The 16,138-nt window shown below is 35.4% G+C and overlaps 1 protein-coding gene across 1 annotated transcript in view; it reads left to right on the top strand.

The window, feature by feature from the left end:
- The first annotated feature begins 552 nt into the window (after positions 1-552).
- The window catches only part of MLF1 (myeloid leukemia factor 1), a 32,671-nt gene continuing 17,085 nt past the window's right edge, over positions 553-16,138 (top strand). The window contains exon 1 of the mRNA XM_059388070.1: positions 553-717. Coding sequence (XP_059244053.1) covers positions 671-717 — 47 coding nt within the window. The 5' untranslated portion in view covers positions 553-670. The remainder of the gene's footprint in view (positions 718-16,138) is intronic.

Raw genomic sequence — 16,138 nt, 5'->3', positions numbered from 1 at the left:
AATTTTAGACTCACATAAGGCAAAGAAGGTTGTGAAATTTTATAAGGCTCATTTCCTTCAAGTAAGCACTGAGTACATTATTTATTAACTGTACTCAAAAACTTGCTGCATGTTTATTCTCAGTATTTGTGCACAGCTTTGGACCAAGTACCACGGAGTGTTTTGGATATAAGACTCTTTCCCGTGAATAACAAAATGCTGCAAGTGACTAGATCTTTGGAAGCCATCTAGCCCAAATCGTGACCCATTTCCACGAAAAGTGGAAAAGTGAGTTAGGGTTCGAGGCCGAGGGCGCTGTGCCCAAGGTCACGCAGAGGGTGGTCTAATTTTGGGGTTCCTGCAGTCCTGGGAACAAGCTATCTCGTCCCTCAGAAGACTTTAGAAGGGTTGCCTGACTGGCGGGAAACCAAACCTCTCGCTTCCACTGTGTTGATCGCAGTTGCTATGGCAGCGGCGCGTTTTCCCCGCCTCGTCTTAGTGACGTCGAGAGACCGGTGTCCAATGGGAAAGCAGCTCGGCGTCACGCACCGCCTTTCCCGGCGGGCACCGCCTTCTTAGCCGGGTGAGTAGCATCGACTGCGTGGGGAAACACTGGCTCCGGTCGCGGCCGCGGCAAGTTACATCGTCTTCCAATCTGTCCGCGTCCGCCGCCGCCGGTGACAGAGCCAGTATGTTCGGGATGCTGAGCAGCAGCTTTGAGGATGATCCCTTCTTCTCGTGAGTGTCTGGGGTCGAGAGCCCGCGGTCGCGCGGAAGTTCAGGGATCTTAAAGGGAGCTATTGTAAGGGAAAGTGCGAGAAAGCGGAGGAAGGCGAGAGGGAATTTGAGGAACTTCAGGAGGCGGCTGGAAATATTATGTTGGCTTATGTGTTAGTACTATTTTAAAACTGAATAACATGAAAGTAACAATTGAAAGAATAATTGGTTAAAAAAGGATGAAATGATTAATATAGAAAAATAAAATGGTTAACATTTCATTCTAAAGGTTATAAATTACAATTAAGGGGTGTATGGATTCAGAAAAATGTATAGTGCTGTTTTAGTTAACTTGTTTAGGAGCTTTTGGAACATTTACAATTAATGCCATCTTGACAAGTTTTAAAATTTGTGCTCTAATATGATTTGCTCTTTTAAAAGTCTCTGAAGAGTAGGGACTAACTAAATATATCCATAGATTTGTTGTGCTGTTGAAATGATTCTTATGTAATTGTGACATCACTGCAATGGGTAGTATTTAAGAAGATTTTGACAACTTTTAAGTTGCATTATGTCCGCAATTATATCAAAAATAGCAATGGCCTTAACTGTGAGTGTATAATTAGTACCTTTTTTAAAACGTCTAGCAAAAGTGTAATTTAAACTCTTGGGTAACTGTCTGAGCAAAGGCAATGAACCCAAGAGTCAGTGTCAGAAATAGTAACAGACCACAAATAGTAGGCATACATCAAAGAGCACTCTTCCCTGTGCTTAGGATGGAAAGGACCGTTGGTTACATGTCAGTGGGTCTTTCGGTCATCACTTTCCATAACCTTCTTCAAATGCAGACAGCCATATCATAAAAATTTAGGATTAATTTCTTGTACTTAACTTTATAAAACATTCATCCTTATAATTTTGTTTCTCCACAAATAACTGTTTAGAACGTAAACACAACCGGGTTGGGGAGAGTAAAGATGAAAAAGAATGTGTGTTTCTATTTATTCAAGTACTCTGTCATTTAACCCACCCCTTTTACTCTAACCCCAAACAAAATGAGTATCCATTACTTATATAAGTTCAACATAAGAAATTCCTAAAGGTTGTAGACACCTTAAAGAACACAGAAGGGTTCCATGCCCACCATCTTTTGTATAAAAATTAGCCCTTTTGCTAACCTAATGTGTCACTGTGTTCCTTTACTGCTAACTTAATACCTGACATGTAGAAAGTATTCAGTAAATATTGTTTAATGATAATCTGGTGTCCTTTACACTTTGTAAAGGACTTTGTATTATATTGTATTTAATATGTATTGTAGTTTGTATTGTATTGTAGTTAATCTGGTATTTAGTTGATTGCTGAAAGCATTTGCATTCAACATATGCTATTGTTGTTGTTGACACTTTCTAATTTGAACACTAACATCATCTAAATAACCATTAGTTCAGTATATCAAGGATGTCAGTATAATAAGCACACTCTTCTAATTTACTAATTACTCAAAAGTGGGCAAATAGTTTTTGGATATAAAATTAGAATTATTAAATAATATGAGGCTGGTAAAATCCTGTAATCAAATTGTTGATGTTTAAAAGATTGGAGTAAAAAAAATTAATAGTATCTATAGTCTTGAATTCAAAAATGTTCATTTTCAATGTTTACCCTAAATGTTGTACCTTAAATGTTTCATCAGAAAATTAAAAGGAAACTATAAAAGTGATATGTTGAAAAAAAAAGGTGATATGTTGAAGTTTAGTGTTTTATTATGTATTTGGAGCTTTTTTTTGTACCTGATATTGCAGAGCTGAAATTCAGTGAAAGTTGCTATACAATATACTCTCATATATACCTTCTTAAGTAAATAACACTTGTAATTTCATCAAAAACACGAAAGCTAAAAGCTGGCACTTCTGCATGCAATTTACTCTCAAGAATACTACTTTCCCTTCCCATTTATATTTGCTTGAGAAGAAATAGAAATGCATACGTATGGACAGGAAAATCAATTTGAGGTCCACATGATTTTGGCATCCATTCCTATATCCTAAGAAACATTGATTATTTAATATAAAAATTTACCTATATCCGGTACAGTCTGAAAATTTCTACTCTGTGCAGAAACATGAACTTTGAATCTTCTGAGCTGCAGAAATGAGAGGCTGATCATGCAAGTCTACAAAGGATAGCTATGTTACCACATATCAGATATTAGATATTAAAGGCTTAGAAGCAGGTCGGCAAATCCATCAGACTTATTTTTAATTATAAATCGTTAGCATTTCCTTAAGGGTATCCTATGTATGATGACCAGTCTTTGGTCAAAGAACCTCTATGTATATTCACAGGCTGTTACTTTTTCCATGTCCTTGGTCTTAGCAGGAACTGAAACATATATCTATAATTTTTTTTAATTAAATTATTTTGCACTTTGGAAGTAGTTGAAGGACACTGGCTTTGACTTACATACTGAGTTGAAGGTGAATATATTCCATGTACAAGATAGGCCTTGACTGCTATTTTCTTGATTGAGAATATTGTCATAAAACGGGAAATAAAATCACCTTTCTAAATAAGCTTTCGTGAACAATGAATGTTCAGGGTTACACACATACTTGTTTCCAGACTTAAAGTCTGAGGTAGGGTCTTCATCAAGATGACATAGTTTGGTGCTAATTAGTATTCTGCCTAATAAACCTCTAATTTTAATCATTTAATAGAGGTGGCTTGAGAGTACTCCGCTAACATTTAAGGTTTTAATTTTCTGGATCCCATTTTATGTTAAGACACCCAACAGCTTCTGTGATTTTTGACACCTAAAAATTTGTTCTCAGCAATATGTTAAGATAGATATTTCTTATAAATGAACTTTGCAGATTTCAACATCATATTTGATAGAATGAAGCACTATGATCCTTGAACTGAAAGAATTTCTAAGGTAGACTTTGGACTTTCTGTGGTTCAGTAGGTTTAAACTATTGAATTAGGAGCCAAGATGCACAACAAGAGTATGACATAGTTGCTGGATCAAGAAATGCCATTTGGGGGCACCTGGGTGGCTCAGTGGGTTAAAGCCTCTGCTTTCAGCTCAGGTCATGATCTTAGGGTCCTGGGATCCAGCCCCGCATCGGGCTCTCTGATCAGCAGGGAGCCTGCTTCCTCCTCTCTCTCTGCCTGCTTCTGCTTCTCTCCCTACTTATGATCTCTGTTAAATAAATAAATAAAATCTTAAAAAAAAAAAAGAGAGAGAAATGCCATTTGGTAGCATCTAATCATATAATACTTAGTTCTATCACTGAACATTGTAAATATCTTGCATAAAAGTACTTAAAGGATGAGAGGGGGCCATGGTCATTCCTGCAGTCCTTTTAATATAAAAGGCTTCTGCCATACCACCATTTTATTTCATTTTGTTTTATTTTATTTTATTTTTATTAACATATAATGTATTATTTGCCCCAGGGGTATAGGCCTGTGAATCATCAGGCTTACACATTTCACAGCACTCACCATAGCACATACCCTCCTCAATGTCCATAACTCTATCCCTACGCCCCAATCCCCCCAGCAACCCTCAGTTTGTTTCATGATATTAACATGGGTTTGTGTTTGTCTTAGGGCTTGTCTCCTTCCCGATCCCATCTTGTTTCATTTTTTCTTTCCCTACTCACCACGACCCCCCACCCTTCCTCTCAAATTCTTCATATCAGAGAGATCATATGATAAAAAAAGTCTTTCTCTGATTGACTTATTTGGCTCAGCATAATACCCTCTAGTTCCATCCATATCATTGCATATGGCAAGTTTTCATTTCTTTTGATGACTGCATAGTATTCCATTGTATATATATCACCTCTTCTTTATCCATTCATTTGTTGATGGACATCTAGGTTCTTTCCATAGTTTGGCTATTGTGGACATTGCTGCTAGAAACTTTCTGGTGCATGTGCCCCTTCGGATCACTACATTTGTATCTTTAGGGTAAATACCCAGTAGTGCGATTGCTGGGTTGTAGGGTAGGTCTATTTTCAGCTTTTTTGAGGAACTTCCCAGAGTGGCTGCACCAGTTTGCATTCCCACCAACAGTGTAAGAGGGTTCCCCTCTCTCCACATCCTCACCAACATTTGTCGTTTCTGGACTGTTAATTTTAGCCATTCTGACTGGTGGGGAGGTGGTATTATCTCATTGTGGTTTTGATTTATATTAACCTGATGTTGAGGGATGTTGAGCACTTTTTCATGTGTGTGTTGGCCATCTGGAAGTCTTTGTAGAAATGTCTGTTCATGTCCTCTGCTCATTTCTTGACTGGATTATTTGTTCTTTGGGTGTTGAGGATGGTAAGTTCTTTGTAGATTTTGGATACTAGACCTTTATCTGATATGTTATTTGCGATTATCTTCTCCCATTCTGTCAGTTGTCTTTTGGTTTTGTTGACTGTTCCTTTGCTGTGCAAAAGCTTTTGATCTTGATGAAGTCCCAATAGTTCATTTTTGTCCTTGCTTCCCTTGCCTTTTGCAATGTCTCAGAAGAAGTTGCTGCAGCTCAGCATACCACCATTTTAAACTGTGCTTCTAAACAGCAGGGAAATGAAGAATTGCCTATGGAAATGTAATTCATTCTTCAAATATTTCTTAGGTTTCTATTATATGCCTAATGCTGTGGACTCTATTATTTGTAGAAGTCATGCCCCATTCCCTCAAGATTCTGTTAAGAATGTAATATGCGTTATTTCTAGTGTCAAAACTTGGATCACCTAATATATTTTCTTTATGGACCTTTATACCTCATTGGAACTAGGGAACATTTGTTTATGATCAAAAGAACCATAACAATCTGCTGATAAGCTTTTATTTATTTATTTATTTATTTTCAGCATAACAGTATCATTTTTTCACCACACCCAGTGCTCCATGCAATCCGTGCCCTCTATAATACCCACCACCTGGTATCCTGGCCCCCCCCCCCCCCCCGCCACTTCAAACCCCTCAGATTGAAGCTTTTTGCCACCACAATGTATAGTGCAAGGAAGGAATTTCTCTTAATAAATGGGACTGCGATGTCAATTATCTGAGACCCTTATGTATAAAGAATAAATTGCTTTTTACTATATTATTGTACTGGCTAAATAAAAATTGAAATTGATCAATATATTTATATATTTGAGAGTCTTAAAAACAGGACCTTATTTGGAAATAAAACTTACTGTCCCTTAAAACAAAACAGAAAAAAAAACACCTTTTATGTTGAAATTATTCCCAATCTAAGAGGTTTTTTTTTTTTTTTTTTTTTTTAGTAGTGGAGGGGCAAACTTTATTTCTCATAGCTTGTGATAGGTAAATAATATGGTGTAGAAAGGGTACATTTTGTGCAAAATATCCTTCCGTATGGTTGTGGTTTGTGTCAGCAATCCTAAAAGAGGTATGGCTACCATAATAGCATAAGTAAATCTTTTCTGATTTAAATGAAAATGCATCTTTATGGAAAATCTGAAAAATATAGAAAGTCTGGTAAAGGAAATCATGCAATCAAGATTTTATCATTTTGGTGTATTTTGTTTCCATTTTCCATATATGAAAAATATTTTCCAAAATTAGAACAAAGTTTTATGATCACAAATACACTGTTTTTCCTCTACATATGCCATAATCACTTTCCTAGCTTTATTCTCTAAAGTGTGATTTTAGTGTCTGCAAAGTATTGCATCCTATGGATGTATGGAGAATATTTTTTCATATAAATCTTTAGCCACATTTCAAATTATTACTTTAGAATAGCTTATGTATATGAAATGACCAGTTTATAAAGTATGAAGTTTATAAAGTCTCGTCATATTTCCACTTTACTTTCCTAGAATGAAACATTAGTTTTCAAGAGAATAATACGAATAGGGAGAAAAATATAAAAATGACTGAGTTCTTACCTGAGAAAAGAAACTCTGCATTAGGTTTATTTTTAAAATAATAGAATAGTTCCTTGCTACGACAAGAGATTTTTGGCTTTAATAAAAAAGAATTCAAGCTTGAACAAGAGAAATTTTAAAGTCTTATCTCTGAGCAGCTGCTGTTCTGGGTAGACAAGAATTGAACTCACTTCAGGGCCCAGCCGGATTTCTTCCTGAATGGTTTAGACAGGTGCAAAAGCCAGACTGGGAGCACAATTTCGTCTTAATGCTTTTTCCAACAAGCAGCCTTTTGTTCATGTCACTCAAAAAACACATTTTTAACAGTTGTTCTATATATAAATATACCTACTTCTATTTAAATGAAGAGGAACCTGGGCAACATATTAAATGAGCCCATGTAGTTGTTGAATTTGTAGCCCAGTTATAATGCAATTAGAAAAATAAATCTCACTAAATTCTATATTCCTATGGAAAAATAATAGCTGCTGAATACTCACTTATTAACAGAACAAAATCTAGTGTTCTCTGAAGTATTTTTCTTCTTTGCAGTTGAATTTCATCCATATATCTAAAGGGAAAGTTAACTGGTTTTCTTAAGTGATGCATATTAATAAGAATAAACATTTTAATCTCTACACCAGTACCCATATTCTAAGCTGTAAATGTCCAGTGAATAATGGAGCTCTAAGCAAAAGGACTGTCTTTTGAACTATCCATTTTAAAACATCAGGTGGTGTGAAATCCTCTAACTCCACATAGTTTTATTTCTCTTTGTTTAAAAAAATTTTAATAAAACATTTCAAACATATACTACAAAAGTATAACAATTGTATATCTGTCACCCAGGATTTCAAAATTTATACTTGTTTTATCCATCTCTATTTCTGCTGATATCTCAAATGTATTTTAAAGCAAATTCCAGATTTCTTATCATCTAACCTCTATTTCCAAATACATTTCTGAAAAATATGGTTTCCTTATATAACCACAGTACCATATCATATGGAATAAAACATAATTATAATTGCTTGGCATCATTTGGCATAAGTATCATCAAGACATGAAATACTTTTAAATAATCTAGTTTTTGAGGTAACAATCAAAAAATTGTTTCTTAGACAACTCTTTATGGGTCTTAGAACTACTTGAAATTATGTTCTTTAAGTATAAAGAAGGATATCCAGACACCAAATTCTGATTCCTTAATATTAAACTAACTTGATCTTCAGTTCTTAATTTCAGAAGCATAAACCAACTCCCTTTCTGCTCTCCAGTGTGTTCAAACCTAAGTGGCTCCTTGTGTGCGATTGATCCATTTAATTTTTAAAATTGTTATAACTTCCCTATAATGCTAGTTGCCTACAGTTCTGTTACAGTAGTGATAGTATTCTGTCAAATTTTCTATGCCTGTCACTCTTACCAATAAGACAAAAATCCCAGACTAAAAATCCCACAAGTATTCATGGAAAACTGATCTTGTTTATGATATTTTTCTGCACTGTATGTATAATATCTTTACTTGTATTTTTCTTAGTATGTTAGAGTTTGTTTTCAGTTGAGAAGAATGAGATATAAAAAATATATAAATCTAATGTCTGGTGTCTTCATTTTATTGTATTTCCTGAGTGGACTTAGTACAATTATGTGGGGTTTTTTTAAAAGATTTTATTTATTTATTTATTTGACAGACAGAGATCACAAGTAGGCAGAGAAGCAGGCAGAGAGAGAGGAGGAAGCAGACTCCCTGCTGAGCAGAGGGCCCGATGTGGGGCCCGATGTGGGGCTCGATGTGGGGCTCGATCCCAGGACTCTGGGATTATGTCCTGAGCTGAAGGCAGAGGCCTTAACCCACTGAGCCACCCAGGTGCCCCACGTTTTTTCAGTTAATACCCAGCATTTATCTAAAGTGACTCTTCATTCTGAGAGACTCAGTTACTAATTTGATAAAGAATAATTTAATTTTCCTGTAGAAATTTTTGTATTCAGTTGCAATAGGAGTATCTTCAACCTGTGCACACTGGAGAGAGCACTTTCCTTTTATGACTTTACATAAAATTTGTCAGCAGGAAAGAGACGGTACAGTAGTGTTCCTAAGCAGATCAGTATATAAAGGACAAGAGAGTCATGGCAGGAGAGGAAATGGAGAACTAAGAGTACTGACATGTCACAATTTTTTAGAGTATGGATTTGTCAAACAAGTGATTTGTAAAGTTGTTATCTATCATCCAGACCAGCGGTGATCCTAATGTGGATGCAGTTGGAAATTATCACATTGGTCAGGTATGCAGGTAACCTGCTACTTTTATTTAAGTCATTATTAACTCTATTTTTATATTCAACAATTTCTGTTAAAAGAATTGATATTGGTCAAGAATAAAAAGATCTATGGAATAAACTAGTCTAGAAACACTCTCATACACTAAATAAATTTAATACAGCCTCTATATTAGATTTATTTAGAGACTACTCATCTTTTTATTTCTTAATAGTTTAAAAAAATACTTTGCACCATATATGGTAGTCTCAATCATTCAAAACAATATAACAAATTTCTGCATTCAATTTTCAGGAATTGTGTCCCAAGTTTAATTAAGGCAATAAGGCCTCAGAACTATACGATGTGTTTGAAGTGGTTTCTGCCCTAGCATATTTTTTAAAACTAATGCCTAAGTAATAACAGCTGGTAAATTACTTTATTAAAACATAACATTTAGAAGCTTCTCACCATAGACTTTGACAAGCTAATATATTTTTAGGGTTTTCACAGGATAAGATAAATTGGCATACTTTATTTTACAACATTTTAATGGGATTTGCTGAGAGATCAGCTTTATTACTATTAAGAAAGAAAAAACACATTTATACAGCCTGGAGTGAACATGTGCATTGATTTGGAATTGCAGAACTCTTTTCCCGTATCAATTTTCCATAGTTACATGTGCCCTAGGAGACTTTAAATTTTTTTTTAATCTTAAAATTCAGTAACATCCAACATTTGGTAATAACGTAAGGTATTAAGGTGCTTTACATTTTCAAAAGTGTATTTTTGGCATATGTAATACATGCTTAGGCAAAAACAAAAGGTACAGAAGAGTACATGTTTAAAAGACTCACTTCTCATGACAATGTGAGTATGCTTAATACTAAACTGTGCATTTAAAAATGCCTAAGTTGGGAAAAAATCTCAGTCAGTTATACAGTAATGATCTGTGCACTTCTCTGTATGTACTATACTTCAATAAAAAAGCTTATTGAGACAAAAAAAAACCCAAAAAACTAAAAGAATCCCTCTCACCTATCACCTTTGGCCCTCAACCATCTAGTTACCCTCTTGAATGCAACCACAGTGACCAGTTTGCTGTGCAGCTTCCTAGGGATATGTTCTATACATTTATAAGCATATATATCTGAATTTTTTATACAGATGGACATATACTATATATCTTGTTAATCCTTCCATGTTAGCATATAAACATCTGCCTTGCTCTTTTAAAGGTGGCATAATAAACCATTTAAAAGAGCTTTTAATAGCTCTTTTCCTATCCTTTTTTAGTTATTCTATCAATCAGTAAAGAAAAATCTTTAGGCTAATTTTGGATAGTGGAGTGAGCAAGAGAGATATGTTCCTTTTCCTTAAGAAGCTTTTAATCTAGCAGAAAAGACAATATTTTCTACATGTTATTTTATTATCAATAGTCTTTACTTATAAAGAGGCCTAACACAGATAGCAAGACTATTTTCAACTTTTAAAAAATTTCTCCTTTGACTCTCAATAATGGTAACCTATGCCTTCTTTTTGTGGGAAAGGAAAGAAAAGTAGAAAAGAAGATAGTGAAGAGTACTTAAAAGAAAAATGATAAAATAGTTTGAATAGTCAATACTACTTAGAAATACTGGACTGGGATTAAAGCTTCAAAAGGGTGACCTTTCCTACTTAGATTGGTTCAGTTACAGAAAACAAAATTTACTGACTTTAGGCAGAAAAGAATTTATTACAGGGCATTAAACAGGTTATAGAATGATTATGATGGCTTAAGAAACAAACTCGAAATTGAACTTTGAAGAATGACTCCTAAAGCCACATCAGAGGTCCAGACCAGGGGTTGGGGAGCAGTGGCCACTTCCCACACTAGGAATTGTTGAATTGGGAAGCTGTTGATACTTCTGCTGGCTCTAAAGTCATGGTACCTGTGAGGACCCATACCACCAAAATGAATTTCCCTTCCCTGGCCTCTAATAAGCTCTAGGGATCACACTCGCAGTTCTGGTAACACTGCAACAAAAAGACTATGTTACTCTGTGATCATGTTTACCAAATAAGAGAAGTAATAGTACATACAGATTGCCACACTTATGCTTTCTAGTTCTCAAATAAATGGCCATAATTGGCAGAACTTAAACCCAGAAACTTTGCTGCAGTAGAGTCTAGGAAATTAAATCTTAACCTTTCTTTTTATGCAGTATAGAAAGGCACATTGAAAGGAGATTGAAATGGGTTGAATGTGAAAAGCTTTATAGAGGTGTCGGAAGATAGTGCATTCATTTTGAAAAAACTAACCAGAGATACAAGAAATTAAAATTTTGATTTTAAAATGAAAAAAAAAATTAGCTAAGTAGGATTTTCACAATCAAAGACTTAATTAGCAACCTGGGAAACTGAACCAAAGAATTTCTTCCAATATGTAGGACAAAATCACAGAGGGTTCAAAGTTCTACAAAGAAGGAACAGAAAGAATAGTAAATATTCAAAGAAATATTTTAAGAACAATTTCTAAAACTAAACAAAGACCTAAATCCTTAGAACACAGATTGAAAAGGGAAATTTGAGGGTTGTCAGGATTTTTTAAAATTCTATATCCAGAAGCATAATAATGTAATTTTGATACATTTAAAAATATATACAGAAAAGAATCATAGATCTTTCAGAGAGTGCAGATTTTTTTTTAAAGATTTTGTTTATTGGAGAGAGAGTAAGTGAGAGAGCATGAGTAGTGGGGAGAGGAGGACTCCCCACTCAGCAGGGAGCCGAATGCAGGGCTCTCTCCCAGGACCCTGTGATTATGACCTGAGCTGAAGGCAGACACTCAACCAACTAGCCACCCAGGGGCTCTGAGCGTGTAGACTTTTTTAGAAAGTATAAGAACCACATTGTCATCACTCTTAACACTAAGTAAGGAAGATAATGAAACAATATAGATTCTCAAAATAGTGAGGAGAAATGATCCAGATTCTATGCCCAGATAAGCCATTGTTTCACTTTGGGTGTGAAGAAAACTTAGACATGACTACTAAAAATTTACTGTGCTCAAAATTACTAGGTGTTAGAATCCAGAAAAGAAATAGTAAGATAGGGGCGCCTGAGTGGCTCAGTGGGTTAAAGCTTCTGCCTTCAGCTCAGGTCATGATCTCAGGGTCCTGGGATCAAGCCCCGCATCGGGCTCTTTGCTCCGCAGGGAGCCTGCTTCCCTTCCTCTCTCTGCCTGCTTCTCTGCCTACTTGTGATCTCTCTCTGTCAAATAAATAAAAATAAAATATTGGAAAAAAAAAGAAATAGTAAGATATAAGAAGTAATGATCATTCAGAAGTAAACTAACCCCAACATTTCTTGATAGAGGGAGATTGAACTAGAGCACTTGCCATCTCCTTTTATTCTTTCCATGGAAACAGAGTTCACCTGTTTCCTCTCTTGAAGTTAGCAGGACAGATAAAAACCCAACTAACATGCAGCCCATTCTGAAGTTTTGAATTTGGATGACTGTGCCATAAAGAGGAAGAGCTGGCTAAGGAAAAAGACAGTGTGGGAAATGTTAGGTTAAAGACTTACTACAATAGTAATAGGCAAATGTCCCAAAATTACTTTATTATTATTTGTAATTTATACTCTGAGTATTTTAGAAAGTATTACAGCTTCTATTGTAAGATCAGTTCCCTATTTCCACTTCCTGGCACAGTGCTTTTTACATAGGTATCCAGTAAATATTTGTTAAATAAATGGAGATAGTTTTTTTTTTTTTAAGATTCCTTTTTTTAATTTGATAGAGATCACAAATAGGCAGAGAAGCAGGCAGAGAGAAAGAGGGGGGAAGCAGGCTCCCTGCTAAGCAGAGAGCCAGATGTGGGGCTCGATTCCAGGACCCTGGGATCATGACCTGAGCTTAAGGCAGAGGCTTAAACCCACTGAACCCCTCCAGGCACCCCAAATGGAGATAGTTTGTATCAAAACAAGCTGAAATTGAACAGAGGTCCCTGATTAAATGGTTGAAGAGTTTAGATTTGTGTTTATTCATGTGAGGTTCTTGGAATGTCTTCACTAGGGTTGATAGAAATGCTTGCTTAAATGCAGATTATTGGGCCATGCCCCAGATATAATGAATCAAAAATCCTTGGTTGTATGTTTCAGGAATCTGTATTTTAATAAGTACCTCCAGTGATTTTTAAGCATGTTCAGGTTGAAAGGAATAGCCCCACAGAGGCCAGGGAAAACAAGAACAGATGAAGAATAGAGCCCAGAAGAAGTACAGGTCTCCCTCAATTTAAGATGGAGTTAACATCCTGATAAACCCATTGTAAACTGAAAACTGTGTGATTTGAAAATGCATTTAATACACCTAACCCACTGAACATGATAGCTTTGCCTAGCCAACCTTAATATGCCAGAACACTTAATTATCAGTCATAGAAATTCCATTTAGTTTCCTAGCACCAGGTTAATCACAGGCATTTTTTTAAATAGCATTTCAGTCTTCTAAGACTTTTATAGAGACTGAGAGAAATACTTGGAAATTGCTTTAAATAATGTGATTTTAGGAATATATCAGTTGTAGGTGGAATAATGCCCCTTCTCCCAAAGATGACCATGTCCTAATCACCAGAATTTGTGAATATATTATTTTATATGACAAGGAGGAATTAAGGTTACAGATGAAACTAAAAATTTTAAACACCTTAAAATAAGAGATTAACCTGGATTACCCAGGTAGACTCAATTTAATCACAAGGGTCCTTTAAATATGGAAGAGTCAGAGAGACTTGAAGATGCTATGCTGCTGGCTTTGAAAATGGGGGGCGGGAATCACAAGCCAAGGAATATGGGCCATCTCTAGAAGCTTGAAAAAAGGCAAGGAAGAAACAGACTTTCCCCCACAGCCTCTAGAATGAACCCAGCCCTGCCAATGCCTTGATTGTAGCCCACGTATATCTATTCTGGGCTTCTGATCTCCTGAACTGTAAAAGTATAAATTTATTGTTTTAATCACTAAATTTATGGCAATTTCTTACATTAACTAAACTAATATCCAAGTTTTATATTTCTAATTTTAAAACATATGTCTCATTTCTCTGTCAGACTGTAAATTCCTCTAGACCAATAATCAACTTCTGTGCTTGACACACAGTATACATGATAAATGTTTATTGAATTTGAACCATTCTATATATTACACGTTCTCTCCATTATTTTGGGGGAGAGTTATTTGCCCAGCTCTCTCTACTCACCTGGGTACATGCTACATGCTATATATAAGTAGCAGCTGCATTGCAATCAATACCTAGTTCTGAACCTCTTCCTTAGTGACTTGATTAGGGAAGAGGTACTCATTTCAACTAGTTGGTTTTCTCTGGATCAGTGTTTTAGTACATGAGATATCTTCTAATCAATGGTTTCACGGGCTTCTTGTGCCTTGGTTTCAACTGCTCTATAATAAGTCTACCTGTCTGAGAAACCCCATCCTCCTGAGGTTTATAGAAGCTCATATTTTAATTTGTACCATCCCAAACATAGTCTCAAAATTTGGTGAAAATTTAAAAAAATATTTTCTCAAAATGCAGAAAAGGACCTACAGACAAACTATTTTTATAGATTTACATCTGTTTCGCTCCCAGTCTTTAGATAAAAACCAGCATAATTGAAGACTTAGAATGGGGACAGTTTTAGATGTATTATGTACTGTTCCTTGAGATATAATATGTATTAGTAATATATTGCTGCTATAATTTAGTAGCTTAAAACAAGAAACATTTATTATATAATTTCTGTTGGTTAGAAATCCAGGAGCAGCTTTCCTGGGCAGTTGTGACTCAGGGCTTCTTAGGAGGCTGCATCAAGTTGTGAGTCAAGGCTGCGGTCATCTCATGGCTTGACTGATGGGGAATTTACTTCCAAGTTCTTTCACATGGTTGTTGGCTGGTCTCAAAAATCTACATCTAAGCTCACCTATGTAGCCCTCACAGGGCTGTCTCACAGCAAAGCAGCTGCTTGACCCACAGTGAGTCATCTTGCTAAGACAATGCCCAAGCAGAAGCCACATTCTGTTGGAGACAAGTCAGTAAATCCAGCCCATACTTAAGGGAAGGGGATCATTGGGGGCCATCTTAGAAGCTGCCTACCACACATATAAATTAGTGAGTTCATTAGTTTACCAGAGACTAGATAATCAAGTTTATAATGTTCCTGACTGAATTTAAGTTTAATAATATCAAACAATTTTTTTAAAGACTCTATTTATTTATTTGACAGAGACAGAATTTTACATTCTTGAATGCAACTTGTGAATGGGATAACATCAGGTTATGAACACTGGTATTTATACAAATACAAAACACGATTATTGTTATATGTATTTTTAAATAAAACAAATCTTTTTTCAATGAAAGGTGTTTAATATTAATAATAGAATAATAGGGAGTGGCACTCATAAATGAATTAAGAAGAAAAGTTTCTCTTAAAGGAAGGGAAATTAGGGGAATTTAAGGGAAATTAAGTTTCAACATACTCTGTGGGCCAGATACTGTGCTTTGTGCCTTCAGATTACATGCTTTAATCTCAACAACAGGGATGTGCAATATTATTCTCATTTTATTGCAGTGGAAATTTAGATTCAGGATAAAGGCTTGAGTTCTAATTAATTCACGTACTACATATATTGAAGGAATACTATTCCTCAAAAGTTGGTGAAGGGACTACTTGAAGTAAGATCACCAGGGGTGCATGTCCACAAACCACACCCAGAACTAGTAAATTAGATTGAGATAAATCATTGGGGGGACAGAAATATGCATTTCTAACCTGCTCATTGGTTGCTCGGTAATTTCAAAAAAAGTTTGAGAACAGCTATCTTAAGACATGGGAGATATTTTTTCTGTGTGGTGATTTCTGATACTAAGAGTTCTTAGAAACAAAAGTTAGCCTCATAAAGGTGATCTGTAGCTTTATTTTTGACTATTAGAATAATGTATATTTACAGTAGTCATGACCTAGCTATATTTCTCAGTGCTCATATTTCATAAATAAAGAGTTAAAAAATAAATAAGCCAGCATTCTTTATTGGTTCTTACTAGAATTTATATTTTTTAGGCTGCCTAAGATGACCTCTACCTGGTACTAGTATTTTTCAGTCCTTTTTTTTGGCCATTTCCCTTAGTGCTGGCCTAAGCTACCTGAGATGTGTTACTTTGTATTTGCCATTTTCATAAAATAAGGGTTAAATAAAGATGAATTTTTATTATATATAGATTAATTATAGTAGATAAGAAATGGAATA

Source organism: Mustela nigripes, chromosome 2 (genome assembly GCF_022355385.1).
Source record: "Mustela nigripes isolate SB6536 chromosome 2, MUSNIG.SB6536, whole genome shotgun sequence".
Taxonomy (NCBI): Eukaryota; Metazoa; Chordata; class Mammalia; order Carnivora; family Mustelidae; genus Mustela; species Mustela nigripes.
This window is presented reverse-complemented; position numbering and strand designations above follow the sequence as displayed.